Source organism: Macrotis lagotis, chromosome 7 (genome assembly GCF_037893015.1).
Source record: "Macrotis lagotis isolate mMagLag1 chromosome 7, bilby.v1.9.chrom.fasta, whole genome shotgun sequence".
NCBI lineage: Eukaryota > Metazoa > Chordata > Mammalia > Peramelemorphia > Peramelidae > Macrotis > Macrotis lagotis.
Window position 1 is genome coordinate 215,795,441 of NC_133664.1, and position 17,633 is coordinate 215,813,073.

The 17,633-nt window shown below is 33.3% G+C and overlaps 1 protein-coding gene across 1 annotated transcript in view; it reads left to right on the top strand.

Annotated features, from left to right (window-relative positions):
- SYT10 (synaptotagmin 10) overlaps positions 1-17,318 on the top strand; it is a 91,877-nt gene extending 74,559 nt beyond the window's left edge. Inside the window, 2 exon segments of the mRNA XM_074195333.1 lie at positions 2,641-2,770; positions 17,195-17,318. Coding sequence (XP_074051434.1) covers positions 2,641-2,770; positions 17,195-17,269 — 205 coding nt within the window. The 3' untranslated portion in view covers positions 17,270-17,318.
- The last annotated feature ends 315 nt before the right edge of the window (positions 17,319-17,633 follow it).

The window sequence follows — 17,633 nt, forward strand, 5'->3', positions numbered from 1 at the left end:
TTGTTTTTTCAATGAGATATTTCATGTTTTCTTCTAGTTTTTCACTCTTTGTAATTGTTTTATTGTTTCTTGATTCCTCTCAAAGTCATCAGCTTCCTTTAGCTTTATTTTACATTTGAAGGAGTTGTTTCAAAGAGCTTTCCTATCTTCTTTTCCATCTGACCAATTCTTCTTTTTAAGGCATTATTCTCCTCATTAACTTTTTGGACTGCTTTTTCCATTTGACCTAAACTCATTTTTAACATATTATTCTTTTTCAGCATTTTTGGGGGATCTCCTTGACTAAGCTGCTGATTTGGTTTTCATGTTTTTTTTCCTGCAACTCCCTCATTTCTCTTCTTAATTTTTCCTCTATCTCCCTCACTTTATTTTCAAAATCTGATTTGAATTCTGTCATATCCTGAGCCCAACTCCTATATTTCTTGGAGGTTTGGGATACAGAAGCTTGGACTTTGTCATCTTCCCAATGTGTGTTTTGATCTTCCATGGGGCCAAAGTAACTGTCTATGGTCAGGTTCCTTTTTTTCTGTTTATACATTGCCCCAGCCTGTGCCCTAATTTGGGGGGGGGGGGTGCTTCCTGAGCTTTTCAGTTTTATTGGGACATCCCCACAAGGATCTCAGTTTCTCCAAGGTCTGCTCTCCTGGCCTATGCTTTGCTCTGTGGATGACCACAAGCACACCCCCTGCCCTGGAGCTGTGAGGAAGATCCCTGCTCTATGGCAATGGGGGCCCCAGACTGCAACCAAGGTCTGAATATGGACAAAGCACCAGAGTCTTGTCCCAGAAACAGAGAAGAGATCAAAATAGTCTCTCCACATACCCTTACCTTTCATGGGCTGCACTCTGGGAGCAGTTGCCCAGCAGCTCCCTGCTGGGTGGTTCTGAGGGGCCTGCTTCCATTTCCTGGGATCTGGGCTACCCTGAGGGCTACCCCTACCCTGAGGTTGTGCTGAGGGCCATGCTGGTTCCCACTCACTCTGGCAGAAGTTTCCTTCCTGATCTTCCAAGTTGGGCTTGGTGTTCCCTGGCTTGGCAGATCAGGTGACTGCTTCTGCTGCTAGGAGCTGGCACTCCCAGGGATCTAGGCTCCCCACAGGCTGTTCCCAGAAGGCTAGAGCTCTTTCACTTCAGCATGATGATCCTGGCTGTGCTGCTGCCCCCTCCAACCCCATAGAATAGAGCCTTCCCTCAACCTTCCATGTTACCATGGGATGGAGAATTGCTTCACTGGATCTTTCTGTGGGTTCTCTCAAAAATTTAGTTAGAGTCATAATTTTAAGGTTTTTGAAATATTTTGGAGAGAGCTCCTAGGAAAGGCTGTTCTCATGCTGCCATCTTGGCTCTGCCCCACCTTAATGTCATTTTGTTTATCTTTAGACCACTACTTGCAAATTAAACACATATTTTTTGGCCCAGAATTTAAGGTCCTTTAAAGTCAACATAACAGATGCTTCATGATTCTCCTACACAAACTGCCCTCCATTCCAGAAAAATTGACCTGCTTACAGTCCACCAAAAGGTCTGGTACCTCTGTACCTTTGTTTATGGTGTTTCCCCTATTTAGAATGCTTTGCTTTTTTCCTGCTCCCATTATATAACATACATATGTTTACTGTGAAATGTTATTGTATTAAATAAAATTGCATAAAATGGGTTTGATCCTTCATGACTTTGACTGATTGATTTGATCTCTATGAAATTTATTTTATATAGATATAATATAAAAATATAATACTTGTATATACACCAATAGTATATGTTGTGTATCATATTTTAAAATATATGCATATATATAAATATGAAACGTAGTTATTCCTTTCACATTGTAACTTAACTCATCACAGTTTTGATATATTATGGATCAGCATAAGAAATAAAATGAGAATTTTGAGGCAGTTTTGCAGAAGCCACAGAATTGCAGAGGTCAGCATATGATACAGAGCCTATGACCAAATACTTAACCCTAATTTTATAATAAAAAACTGTTAACACCCCATAAAAGAAAAAAGAAAAAAAAGAAAAAAGAAAGCAAAACTCCTCCTCTAGAGCAAAGGGAAGATCAAAAAAAAAATTTACATGGATTATTCAGATTGTGGGGATGCTGTGCTCCCAACCCCTCACAATATGAAAGGGATAATTATGCAGATGAATATAGATATACATTTATACAAGCATATATGCAATAATATGTAAATATTATTTAATGTGAATAAATTTGTTCAATGTGGCATTCATATTAATTTCTAACATTATTTCTATGGGAAGAAATCAGATTATATTTATATCATTAAACTCACTAATATCTTTTCCAGGGAAATAATTTTGAGGATTCTTATATTATGTGCTTGCATTTCTCATAAATTTTTGAAAGTATACATAATTTAGGTAAAAGTACAAGGATGTGTGTATAATATATTACTCATTAATGATTTTTCTGGCATTACAAAGTAGATAGTATATTTCATTTTAGAATCCTTAAGTTTGTGGATTTGGTATTAATCAAAAATTAATAAATTTTAATAAAGCAATACTATTACAATAAACTAGGCTTAGTAAAACAAAATTTTAGTTTTTATTAATTGATTTGTACATTCACCTTTGAAAATAAAACTAAAAGCATAATCTTAATTATCCATAGGGTAGGACACAATGAAGTAATTGGAGTATGTAGGACGGGACTGGATGCTGAAGGTCTTGGACGAGATCATTGGAATGAAATGCTCACCTATCAAAGAAAACCAATAACTCACTGGCATCTATTGCTAGAAGTAAGTCTACTTTTAAGACTCTAATCTGTGTGGTTTCTTTTTTTTTTTTTTGGTAATACCTATTGTTGAATTTTTGTGGAATTATGCAATGAGATTAAATAAAATTTGTTTAGACATATTTATATCATTCCCTTTTGGGGGAATGCTTACTGGTTTTGTTTTTTAAAATTGTTAATTTTTTTAAAGATCTCCTGCATTTCCTATTTTTCTCTATTTTATAACAATTTCTTTATAATAAATCATTTAAAAGCAGAAAAAAGTTCAGCAAAACTAAGCAGTGTGTTTACTAAGTCTGACATTGTAATAAGTATCCCAAATTCATAATCTCTAGCATCTGCAAATTAGATCAATGCATTCTCACTTTCCTTCTTTGAGATCAAGCTTCATCATCACAATTGTGCATCATTCAATTTTCCTTATTACTATTATTATTTCCATTTACAATGCGTTACAATTGTTTTCTTGGCACATTGTCCACTTTGCATCAATCCATATAGTTCTTCCATGCTTCTCTGTTTTTTTTAAGGATTCTAAAATGTAACGTATAGTATCAGCTTTCTAATGCCAGAAAAATTTAAACATAATTTAAAATATATATTAAACATAAATGTACATGTGCAATTTTTACCAGATTGTTTGTTACCTTGAGGAAAAAGGAAGGAAGGAAGCAAAGGTGGTAGAAAAATGTTTCCTTCTGTGTGTTGAGATTGGATCTTCCTATCTTTACCGGTTCAAAGTACACTACAGACACCACATACAGACTTGATATATTTGTTGATTGGCCCAGAAATTTCAAGCAGTTGCATTTATGACCTGATCTGGTTTAACCTTCCTTAGATGAATTGGTGGTTCCCCCAAATCTCAGGAGCTCACTGTATTGATGGAAGACAGGACAGACATCCAATTGGATTTAGTTCTATTTGCCCTCAAAATTAATTCCTGAGTTTAAGTGATCCCCCAGATTAATTCTCTTCAGTAGCAAATGTTATAAATATGTACTATTCATTTCACAGTGGAAAAAACTGAGACAAACAGATTTAAGTGTTCTCCAGAGTCCCACTGCTAGTAAATACCTGAGGTTGAATTTGAACTCAGGTCCTCTTGTCTCTTGGGTCAGCATTCTATTCACTGTTTCATCTAGCTACCCCATTGTCTCTGATTTCAAAATATTACTCCATTATGTTTCATGTACAAAAAAAGTTGTTTAGTCATTCCCTATGGGAGGGGTATCTACTTTGTTTCCAGTGATTTGAATACTGTAAAAAAGCATTGCTATAAATATTATTGTGTGTAAGGAATTTTATTTTCCATAGTTAACCTTCTTGGTACATATTCTAAGTAGTAGGTTTTTTGAGAAAAAATAAAGATATTTTAGTTCTTTTCTTAGTATAATTCTTTTTTAATATTGTACTTATTTATATTTCCAATTACTTGCAAAGATAGTTTTCAACTATCGTTTTTATAAGGTTTTGAGTTTCATACTTTTCTCCCTCTCTCCCTCCCCTCCTTACTTCCCCTGATAGAAATCAATCTAATATAGGTAATATTTTTATAATTATGTTAAATATAAATGCATATTAATCATGTTGTAGTTAATCATGTTAATAAAATCAAAAAGGAAAAAACTATGAAAGGGAAAATAATATATAAAACAAATTTTAAAAATTGAAAAAAATTAAGCTTTGGTCAACATTCAGTTGCCATAGCTCTTTCTCTGAATGTTGATAACATTTTCTATCACATGTCTTTTAGAATTGTCTTTGATTATTGTACTGCTGAGAGCAAGTACATCATAGTTGATTATCACACAATGTTGCTATTAGTGTGCATGGTGTTCTTCTGACTGTTCACTTCACTGAGCATCAGTTCATAGAAGTCTTTCCAGGCTTTTCTGAAGTTTCAATCCTATGATGTATTTCTTTTCATTTTTCCAATTACATGCCAAGATGATTTTCAACATTCATCCATTTGCAAGTTTATGAGTTCCATATTTTCCTACACTTCCCTTCATTCCCTCTTCCCCATGGCAACAAACAATCTGGTAAAAGTTGCATATGTACATACATGTTTAATATATGTTTTTAATTATTTTTAATTTTTTCTGGCATTACAAAGCTGATACTATATATTACACTTTAGAATCCTTAAGTTTGTGGATTTGCTGTGAATTAAATTTTGATATGTTAATTCCATTATAATAAATTTGATTTACTCAAGGAAAACTTAAATTTCATTAATTGATGGATTCTTATGATGTATAGAAATTTATTTATCTTTGAAAGTAAAACTACAAGAATAATTTTAATTATTCAGAGGGTAAGAAACAATGATACATTCATAAATGGTACATTTATAATAAATAGGGTAAGACAAATTGATACTACAAAAAGAACTGATGTAAATATTTTTTGTGTTAAGGAATTTTATTTTGCATAGTTGACCTTCCTGGTGTATATGATTAGCAGTGGGATCTCTGTTTAATATATTTCCATATTATTCACGTTGAGAAAGAGGAATTAGAATAAAGGGAGGAAAACCATGAGAAAGGAAAAAAAATCCCATTCACATTTACAGTTATTATTAACTCTATTTCCCTCCTTGCTATCTTCCCCTACTTATACTTTTCTTTCCTTTCCCCTTATCCTTCCTTACCAAGGTTTTACTTCTGATTGCTTACTCTTGATCATCCCTTTTCCCTTTCTTTCTCCCTTTCCCCTTTAACTATTATCTTTATCTTTACCTTTACTTTTACTTTTGCCCCCCCTTTTATTAGTCTCTTCTTCCCTTTTCTCATTACTTCCCACCCCCTTTCCCCTAAAAAGTAGGATTAATTTTAAACTCGATTGGGAATGTATATCATTTCCTCTTCAGGCCAAATATATTGAATGTAAGATTTACTCAGTGCTCACACCCTCCTTTCCCTCTACTTTAATAGCTTTTTGTGCCTCTCCTTGTGATATTATTTATCCTCTAATGCCTTGCCTTCTCCTAGTATGATCCTTTTTTTCACGTCTTGATTGTTTTAAACCTGTTTTGCACCCACATCCTATATACTCCTTTTATGTTGTCCTTATAGAAAAATAATTCCCATGGGTTGATTGATTGATTGATTTGTAAGAAACATTCCACATCCTATACCCAATTATACTTTGTCCAAGTACACTGACTCAATAAAAATGCAGCTCTCAAAAGCCATATGTATCATCAAATTGTAATCAATTTATGTCCCAGCCTCTTTCTAGTATCCTCTATAGAAATAAAATCTTCATGAGCTAAAGTATCCTGTAAAGCAAAATCACTCAAGAGCTAAATGTATAATCACATCATAAACAGTTTATACCCACACTCTTTGTCCTAAAAGAATTACAGTTCTCAAGAGTTAACTAACATTCCCCCCTTTCTATTTATTTTTTTATGCATCTCTTGAGTCTTGTATTTGAAGGTCAAATTTTCTGTTCAGTTCTGTTCTTTTTATCAGGTAAGTTTGAAAATCCTCTATTACACTGAAAAGCCATTTTTCCCCCCATAAAATCACAGAAGAATGTTGAATTTTTCAGGGTAATTGATTCTTGGCTGTAATCCAAGCTCCTTTGCTCTCCAAAATATTATATTCTAGGCCCTCCAATCCTTCTTCTTCTTTTCTTGAGAATTTTGGAATTTGGCTATAATATTCCTTGGAATTTTTATTTTTGGGGGTCTCTTTCTGGCGGTGATCTTTGAATTCTTCCAAGGACTAATTTATCTTCTTAATCTAGGGTATTAGGACAGTTTTCCCATGATATTTCCTGCATTAATATTGTCCAGGCTCTTTTTCGGATCATTGCTTCCAGGTAGACCAATAATTCACAAATTATCACTTCTGGATCTATTTACCAGGTCAGACATTTTTCCCAAAAGATACTTCATATTTTCTTGTTTTTTTTCAGCCTTTCGGTGTTGTTTGATGAAATCTTTGTGTCTCACAGACATTCATTTCAATTTGTCCAATTCTAGTATTTTGGTTTTTATTTCCTTCAGTTAGCATTTTTGTTTCCTTTTCCAGTCAGTTAATTTTATTTTCCAGTTGTTTAATTTTACTTTTAAAATAAAATAAAACAAAAAGAATGAAAATCTAGAAGAAAATGTGAAGTATCTCATTGGAAAAACAACTGAACCAGAACATTGATCCAGGACAGATAACATTAAGATTATTGAACTAACTGGGAGTCATGGGGAAAAAAGAACCAAGATATCATCTTTTAGGAAATCAAGAAGGAAAATTGTCTTGATAGTCCAAAACCATTGATCATCTCCTGAAAGAAGTAAAAACTTCATTTATTTTTGACATTGTAGGCAATGGGGTTAAGTGACTCGCCCAAAGTCACACAGCTAGGGGATTATGAAGTGTCTCAGCTGGGATTTGAACTGAGGTCCGAAGTGATGGCCTGACTTCAGAGGCTGGTGCTCTATCCACTGCACCACCTAGCTGCCCCCTGATCATCTTTTCTTATAGCACAATAGTGCTCCAACACAATCAGCTTCTTCAGTAATTCCCCAATTGATGAATATGCTGGTCAATTTCCCATTTTTTTTTTACCACCACAAAAAAGTGCTTCTATAACATTTATGTATACATAAATCCTTTTTCTTTTTTTTCCCTCTAATCTCTTTAGGGAACAGACCTAGTAGTAGTGATGTTGCTGTGTCAAGAAATATACATAGTTTTTTAAAACCATAACTCTTCAGTATGGTAAGACTAATTCTCAGAAAGACCAGAAGAAATAATGTTTTGGGGTCAAATAAGGACTAGCAATGAAGGGAAAGTGACTTTTGTGGTTATACATATATATATATATATATATATATATATATATATATATATATATATATATATACTAGCAAAACAGAACACAAAATAAAGAGAGGAATATCTTTTTTTATTAGCATTTTTTTGCAAGGCAATGGGGTTAAGTGGCTTGCCCAAGGTCACACAGCTAGGTAATTATTAAGTGTCTGAGGCTAGATTTGAACTCAGTTACTCCTGACTCCAGGGCCAGAGCTCTATCCACTGGTGCCACCTAGCCTCCCAAGGGAGGAATATCTTAAACAATATAAAATATCCAAACTATCAGAAAACCAGGTGAAGAACTTAATTAACTCAATTTCCAAAAAGAAAATTGATCTAACTATAAAGGAACTTTCAAAGGAAAAAGAATCTGGTCTAGATGGATTGACAGGAGAATTTTATCAAACTTTAAAATCAATTGATTCCTATATTTCAGAAATTATTCTAAAAAATTGAAAAAACCCCTTCCCCCCAAAAATCTCCCAAATAACAGTGGTACATAAAATACTTGCCTTTGGTTATAGATAGATGCTTTTATGATTTAAAAAAAAAGTTTCCTACATACTGATATTTGTAGTTTTGGGTTATGATTCTTTAAAAGTATAAAAGATTTGTACTTTGTCAAATGCTTTTCTTGCATTCATTGAAATAGCTGTCATCCTCTACTATTACTGTTTCTGTGTGCAGTGTTCTCCTGGTTCTGCTTTTTTCACTTCAAAACAGTTTATGTCTGTCTGTCCAGGTTTTCTAAAAACATCCTGATTTTCATTTTGGATGTTTGAGGTTTTAATATGACCAATTATGTTGTCTTCCTATTATTTGATTTTGTTTTGGAAACATTATCAATGACAATAACAACAGAGAAGAGATTTAAGGAATAAAAATAAAGAGGAGATAAAACTATACTTATTTGCTGATCATATAATGGTTTACTTAGATTTCCTTATGGATTCAACAAAAAGACTTATACAAAGAAAAGTTGTAAAATAAATCCTCAAAAATTAACAGCCTATCTATATAGTGGCAACAAAATATAAGTGATAATAGAAAGAAAAATCCCCTTCCAAATAACTACAAAAGCATAAAATATCTAGGGATCAGTTTTCTAATACACTCAAGAAATCTGTATAAATTAGCACTGTTTAAAGAAAGTTAAAAAAATATTGGGGTAATATTCATTCCTCATAGCTAGGTTGTGCTATTGTAATTAAAATGACAATACTATGAAAATTAATTTAAATTTTAATGTTATACCAATAAAATTACCAAAAAGATACTTCATAAAATTTGTTAAAATCGTGACAGAATTCTATCAAATATTCAAGAGATCTAAAATTTCAAGTGAAATGATAGGAAGAAATAAGGAAAAAGGGAAAGTGGCACTTCCAGACCTCAAACTATAATATATATATATATATATATATATATATATATATATGTATATATATATATATGTATATAAACTATAATATATATATATATGTATATATCAAAACCATATAGTATTCTGCTAGGTCTACAAACCCACCTAATTCATTAGCACTTATCTTTCTCTCTCTCTCTCTCTCTCTCTCTCTCTCTCTCTCTCTCTCTCTCTCTACATATATATATATATATATATATATATATATATATATATATAGTCATATAAATCTGTATAGATATAAAGGATAGCTAGATGATACAATGGATAGAGCATTGGCCTTGGAGTCAGGAGGACAGGAGTTTGAATCAACCTCAGACCCTTGACTTATACTAGTTGTGTGACCTTGGACAAGTCACTTTACCCTGATTGCCTCACATCCCAGGGCCATCTCTAGTCATCCTGATCCATATCTGGCCACTGGAACCAGATGGCTCTGGAGGAGAAAGTGATATTGGTGACTTAGCACAGCCACCCCTTCACTCAAATCCAATTCATATGCATGTCATGGCATCAACTCCTTGATGTCATAATCTTTGAAAATGAAGAACAGGGGGCAGAGCCAAGATGGCAGTGTGAAGGCAGGAATTCCTGGAAACTCAATCCTCAAAAAACTCCAAAAACCATCAAATTATGACTCTAGCCAAAATCTAGAGGGGTAGAACCCACAGAAAGACTGAGTAATACAATTTCCCAGACCAAGACAATTTAGAATATCTCCAGGACAGGACTGTTCCACCAGGACTGGGGGTTGGGAAAAGCTGCAGCACAGTCATAGCCACAGCACAAAATAACTGGATCAGGTGCCTGGGTCTGTGGCAGAGGGGGAAGTTTTATCATCGGGAATAGCTGGAAGGAGTAGTGAAAGAACTCTGTCACACCAGAGTGAGTGCAGGGTAGAACTGCCACCTCAGAGCAGCCCTGGAGTGAGAACCTGCAGCAGGAGATGCCAGAGCCACCCAGCAGGTCCAAAGCTCTCAGACCATAGATGGTAAGGGGGTTGGGGAAGACTGCAGATATCTCTCTGCTCTCCCTGGGGCAGGACTCAGCTGTTTGCCCACACGCAGATACAGGTTTCAGTTTGGGCCTCCCAATCACCATAGCCAAGAAGGGACCATCCTCACAGCTCCAGGGTAGAGGGGAGGGCCTGAACACAAGCAAGAGAGTCTCTCATAAGACCTTGGAGGAATTAAGATCCCTGTGGGTTGTCCCCAAAACCCCCCAAAAGCCTTGGAAGTGTGGTAACTCAGTCACAGGCTGAGGAAATGAGCAAACAACAGAAAAAGAAGAATCAGACTATAGAAAATTACTTTAATCCCATCAGAGGACCAAAATACATACTCAGATGATGACATAATCAAAGCTCCAAGAGAAATTGAAACTGAGCACAGGCTATGAATGAGCTCAAAAAAGACTTTGAAAAGCAATTAAGGGAGGTAGAGGAAAAATTGGGAAGAGAAATGGGAGCAATGCAGATAAATAATAAAAACCAAGTCAGCAACTTGGTGAAAGAAATACAAAAAAATACTGAAAAAATGATATGTTAAAAACCAGTTTGGGCCAAATGGAAAAAGCAACACAAATAAGCAAATGATGAGAAGAATGCCTTAAAAAAGCAGAACTCACCAGATGGAAAAGGAGATAAAAAAGTTCTCTGAAGAAAATAACTCCTTCAAATGCAGAATGAAACTAAATGAAATCAATGATTTTGTGAGAATGCAGGAATAAATAAAACTGAATAAAAAAAATTAGAAGAAAATGTGAAATAACTCATTGGAAAAACAACTGACTTTGAAAACAGATCCAAGAGAAATAATGCAAAAATTATTGGACTACCTGAAAGTCATGACCAGGAAAAGAGCCTAGACTTCATTTTTCAAGCAATACAGCAAAATTGCCCTGAGATCCTAAAAGGAGAGGATAAAATAGAAACTGTGTGAATTCACCAATCACCTCCTGAAGGAGATTCCAAAAGAAAAACTTCCAGGAATATTATAGCCAAACTCCCAAACTCCCAAGTCAAAGAGAAAATACTAAAAACTGCCACAAACAAGCAATTCAACTACCATGGCTCTATAGTCAGGATTATACAGGATCTGGCTCATAGGGGTTTTGGAATATGATATTCTGAAAGGCAAAAGATCTTGATTTACAGCTGATAATCAATTACCCAGCAAAACTAAACATCCTCTTTCAGGGGAAAAAATGGACTTTCAATGAAACAGGGGACTTTCAAACTTTCCTAATGAAACAATCAGAGCTGAACAGAAAATTTGATCTCCAAGTAGGACTCAAGTGAACTATAGAAGGGGTGGATGAGGAGGACTAATTATGAGGAACTTAATGATGTTGAACTGTTTGTATTCCTGCATAGGAGGAAGATACTGATATCTTATATGAACTTTCTTATTCATAAGAGCAGCTAGAAGGAGCATATATAGACAGGGCACAAGAAGGAGCTGAATATAATGGTATAATAAAAATGGAGTCAATGCATGATAAAGGAAAGTACGAGGAGGAAGATAAAAGGAGATGAAGAAGGGTCTAAGATATTTCATATAAGATCAAAATAAAACTTTGACAATGGAGTGGAACAGGGGAAGGTGAGGGGGAATGAGTGAACCTACATCCTCATCAGAAATGGCTCAGAGAGGAAATAACATACACACTTAATAGAGTATAGAAATCTATCTTACCCTAGAGAAAAAGGAGAGGAAAGGGATGGGATAAGGGGGAATGGGGGGAGGGAAGGGAAGAGTAGGTGATAGAAAAGAGGGAAAATTGTGGGAGAAAGTACTCAGATACAATACACTTTTGGACATGGCCAAGATGAAAGGAGAGAGAGAATGGAATAGATGAGAGTGGGGAGGAATAGAGTAGAGGGAAATACAGTTAGTGATAACAACTGTGGGAAAAATTTTGAAGCAACTTCTCTGGAGGCTGTGATGGGAAAGGCAACTCATCCCAGAGACAGAGCCATTGGAATCTGAACACAGACTGAAGTACACTTTTTTATTTTTTTTCTCTCTATTCTTGAGGTTTCACATTTTGGGGGGGGGAGGGAGTCTATGATTACTCTCACAAGAAGATTATTGTAAAATATAAACTAAATAAACAGAAAAGAAAGTGAAGGACAGACACAAAGATATATTGATATATTTGTATCCTTTAAGATCCAACAGAAAGAAATAGAGAAATTTCATTTAAACTAACTGCAGACAATATAAAATACTTGGGAGCTCACCCACAAAACAGTGTCATAAATTATTTGAACAGAATTATAAATACTTCCTGCAAATAAAGTTAAATTTAAACAATTGGAGAAATATCAGTTGCTCATGGAATGGCTGAACCAATATAATAAAAATGATAATATTTCCAAAATTAATTATTTTCAAAAAATTATTTTATAAAATAGGGAACCAGTGGGGTAAAAAATGTAAAGGGAGGTAGTTAAGCAATACCTAATCTTAAGCTTAAACAAAGTGTTCATTATCAAGTAATCTAGTCCTGGCTAAGAAACGGAGTACTGGATATCTACAGAATACTAAGTAGTAAATCTATAGTAATCTATTATTTGCAAGCTTCCAGGATACTAGATTTTTATACAAGAAATTATTTGAGAAAAAATTGTTGTAAAAACCAGAAAACAGTTTGACAAAACCCAATATTTCAAACATGTAATGGTATGATAAAAAAAAATACATTCATTGCACATAAAAGGTGATATCATAAGCAAATTAGAGGAGCATGGAATGGTTTACCTGCCAAATTTGTGGATCTGGGAAGAATTTATGACCAAAGAAGAAGTAGATGGATTGGTATTAACAGGTATAAATGGATAGTTTGGATTATATTAAATTAAAAAGGTTTTGCACAAATAAAACAATGTAATCAAGATTAGAAGGAAATCAGGTAATGGGGGGGTTTACAAGAAGTTTCTCTGATAAAACTCTCATTTCTCAAAAATATGAAGAATTGAATCAAATTTGTAAGAACATGAGTCATTCCCTAATTGATAATTAAGTTACAAACAGTTTCAGATAGTCATGAGATACCAGATGGTCATGATGAGAGAAATGCAGATTACAACAACTCTGAGGCTCCACCTCATACCTGTAAAATTAGCTAATAGGACAGAAAAGTAGAAGACAAATATTGGGGTGAGATATAAAAAAATAGAGACAGACATGAACTATTGGTGGAGTTGTGAATTGATCCAGCACTCTAGAGAGCAAACTGTTATAAACTTCTGCATAACCCTTTGACCTAGCATTACTTCTAATGAGATCTGTATCCCAAAGAAATCAAAGAAAAGGGGAAAAGACCTATTTTTACCAAAAGTTCATACCAGCTCTTTGTGTTGATAAAGAATTGGAAATTGAAGGAATGTTCATCAGAGGCAGAATGACTAAACAGGTTGTGGTATATCATTGTGATGGAATACTTTTGTGCTATAAGAAATGATGAGTAGGATGGATCTTTTTTTTTTAAGAAAAGAGAATTCTTAAATGAACAGAAAGTTCCAAACTGGTTATACTTTCAAATTGCTCTACAGAATAGTTGAATCAGTTCATAACTCTAACAAGAGTGCATTAGTGTCCCTTTCCCCCACCTCCACTTCAACATTTATCAGTTTTTTTTCTATTATATTAGATAATTTGATAAATGAGATGACATCTCAGAGTTGTTTTAATTTGCATTTCTTTAACCAATAGTGCTCTAGAACATTTTTATATGAGTATATGTCTATAGATAACTTTGATTTCTTTTTTCTGAAATGTGACCATTTAGCAGTTGGGGAGTGACTTACATTCTTATAAATTTGTTTCCATTTCCTAGAAATAAAGTTTTTCCACTTGCTATAAAAATTGTTTTGCAGTTTTCTGCTTTCCTTCTGATTGTGCTTGCATTGTTTTTGTATGTGCAAAAAACTTTGTAACTGAATATATTCAAAATTATTCATTTTAAAGCTCATAATGCTCTTTTTGTTTGTTTTGTTATAAGTTCTTTCTTTATTTATAGTTCTGTCAACTAAATTGTTTCATTTCCTCATAATTTGCTTATGGCATCACACTTTTTATGTAAATCATGAGCCCATTTTGAACTCTATAGGGGTGTGTGTGTGTGTGTGTGTGTGTGTGTGTGTGTGTGTGTGTGGTATAAGATGTAGATCTATACTTTGTTTCTGACATACTATTTTCTTGTTTCCCCAGCAGTTTGGATTTACCAAATACTAGATTACTATGGTCATATATTACTCTGTCTTATGTACCTAATTGTTCCACGCATTTCCCATTATCTTTCTTAATCAAAGAAAGTTGATGATTACCACTTTATAATATGGTCTGAAATTTGATATGGCTAGGCCACCTTCCTTTGTATTTACCTTTATTAATTCCTCTAATATTCCTGAATTTTTTTCTTCAAATGAATTATTATTATTTTTATTAGCTCTATAAAATAATTTTTGGAAGATTGTTTGGTATGGCACTGAAATAAAAGTTTAAGTAGAATTGTCATTTTTATCATACTGGGTTGGCCTCCCATGAATCACTGATATTTTCCATTTGATGAACTCTTACTTTATGTGAATTTGGGTTGGTATGATGACTTATAAGTATTTCATATTGTCTGCAGTTATTTTAAATGGAATTTCTCTTTCTGTCTCTCTTACTGCTGGGCTTGTTGGCAATAAATTATAAAATGTTTAAAATGAATGTTATTTTTTATTTCTGTGAAACTGAGGAAAATAAAAATTTAAAAGAAGAAAAAATTCAAAGAATTTTGCTCTATGCTCCATGTTTATCAGTACACCCTCTGGTAGGGGGTAGTGTTTTCCATCATGAGTCCTTTGGAATTGTCACTTGTTTTTTGATCAGAGTAGCTAAACGCTTCACAGTTGATTATTGTTACTTATTGCTCTTGTTGTGTTAACATCATTTTTCATCAGATTATATGTCTTCCTAGGTGTTTCTGAAACCATCCCCTTCATCATTTCTGACAGTCCAAGAGTATTCCATCACAAGAATATACTACAATTATTCATTCCCCAACTGGTGGGCATTTTCTCAGTTGGCATCACAAAAAGAGCATTATAAATATTTTTGTTTATAAATGGCTCCTTTTTGTTTTCTTGATCTTTTAAAATATATACCTGGTAATGAGTTATGGTACAAGTTTGTAGTCAATTGAGTATAGTTCCAAATTATTCTTCCCGCATGTTTAGACCACTTCATAGCTCCATGAATCCTGCAATAGTATACCCATTTTCCTATATATCCTTTAGCATTTGTCAATTTCCTTTTCTTTCTTGTTAGTCAAACAGATGAGTGTGAAGTGGTACCTCAGAGTTGTTTTACTTTGCATTTCTCTAATTATTAATGATTCAAAGCATTTTATGTGACTATAGATATTTTTATTTCTTCATATCTGTTCATATCTTTTAACCATTTATCATTTGGTAAATAGTTTTTAATTGTCACAAATTTAGCTCAATTCCCTATAAATTTGAGAAATGTCACCTTTATCAAAGAAATGTTATAAATATTTTCTCCTGTATTGTGTTTTCCTTCTTATTTGGGCCATATTGTTTTGTTAGTACAAAACCTTTCAAATTTAATGTAATTAAAATTATCCATTTAGCTTCCCATGAGTCTTTCTCTTATATGATCATGAATACTTCTTTTATGCATAGATAAATGCATAGATAGATACTTTTTCCATGCTATTCTAATTGTCTTATGATATTACATATATTTCTAAATCATATACCCATTTTAGCTTTCACTTGGTATATATTGTATTTGTGATCTATGCCTAGTTTTAGTCGGAATGCTTTCTAGTTTTCTAATCACTTTTCCATAAATAATGAGTTCTAGCCCCAGTAGTTGGATTACTGTGGTCATACATATACTTTTAAATACTGAGTACCCAGTCTTTTCTATTGCTCATTCTTTTATTGCTTTGTAATGTGGTTTTTAGATCTTGCACTGAAACCATTAATAAGAAAATTTACTTCAAATTATTTATAATAGCACATTCTGTGACAGCTAAGAATTAAAAACAAAGGAGATGCCAATTAAGTGGGGAATACCTAAATAAATTACAGTACATAGTTGTAATAGAATATTGCTGTTTTAATGATGTATGCAATGACTATGAAGAAGCATAGAATATCTATATGAACTTATGCAAAGTGAATTAGGAAAATAATAAACACATTAACTAAAACAAGACAAATGGAAAGAATAACACATCAAAAAAATCAAAAGTAAATGTAACAAAATTATAAAGCTCTAGAGAGACACCAATGAATATTTAAGATAAGATACCCCAAGTCACCTCTTTGTAGAGGTCAGAAACCTTATGCATTACACATATTTGGGGAGCCTTTTTTGTGTATCAACCAGCTTTTCTGATTTTTCCTCTTCTCTAAAAATACTATCTACTCATGAGATGAGTCTCTGAGGGAAAGGCAGAGAGATAAAATATAAAGTTCTACATGTTATGTTGCTTCTTTTCCCAAAGATATCTTATGGAATCTTGAAAAGTTTTGAACTATTAAAATTGTTCATTATATTTGTGTTTATTATCACAGTTTATCACTTTTATTAATTGTTACAATATTATGGCCAAGGACAAAAATTAATCACTCAGAAGTGACTATATGCAGATATTTTGATACTATCAATCAATTAGCAAGCATTTATTGACTCACTTACTTGTCCACTTTTTTCCTATCAAACTTCATTCTAAGCAATTTTCTTTCCATAGTAACTACTCTGAGTAAAAAAACTATTTATAAAATATGAGAAAAATTCATACCAAGCACCATATCTGCACCAATTTTTAGCGCTTTTTTGTGAGGCAGTTGGGTTTACATGACTTGCCAAGGGCCCCACAGCTAGGAAATGTTAAGTGTCTAGGGTTGAATTTGTACTCCTTTCCTCCTGACTCCAGGGTCAGTGTTCTATCTTGTTATTTGTGCTTTTTGTGTATTCTAAATTATGGTATATATGTACCTAATGTACTTCAAACTAAAAGTTCCTAGAGGGCCATGTTGCATGTATACATAGTATCAGATTTAAGGTAAAAAATCAGTATCTAACAATAGCAAAATCTAATAACTATATTTCAGAATATTGTCAAGTTATTTGAATTTTCTATCTTTCAGTTACCTGGGCAGGCTACTAGCTTTGATAGTCATGGATCCTGTTCATCTCTCAAAAAATCACCTTCCACATCTTAGTATCTTCAAGATAAAGTTAACATTGTCAGTACCCAAGAGAATATTTTCATCAAATCACAAAAACAGTTGGTTTGGCATCCTCATCTGAACCATATGCATAGTTTTGGATTAAAATAATGTTGTTTCTCTTTCTATTTTACCTTTGTCTTGCTGATTATAATATTTTAATATTTCATATAGAGATAGAAAAACTTCCTTATTATGTTTATTACTATGTTATTATTATTGTTAAAGAATCATATCCTTAGTCTAAATGGTATTTCTAGAACTTATCCTTCTAGAAGTTATCCTTGAATGTACACCAAATGTATATCAAATGCAAATAATAAATTCTCATTTAGTATAATACATAACTAATATTGTT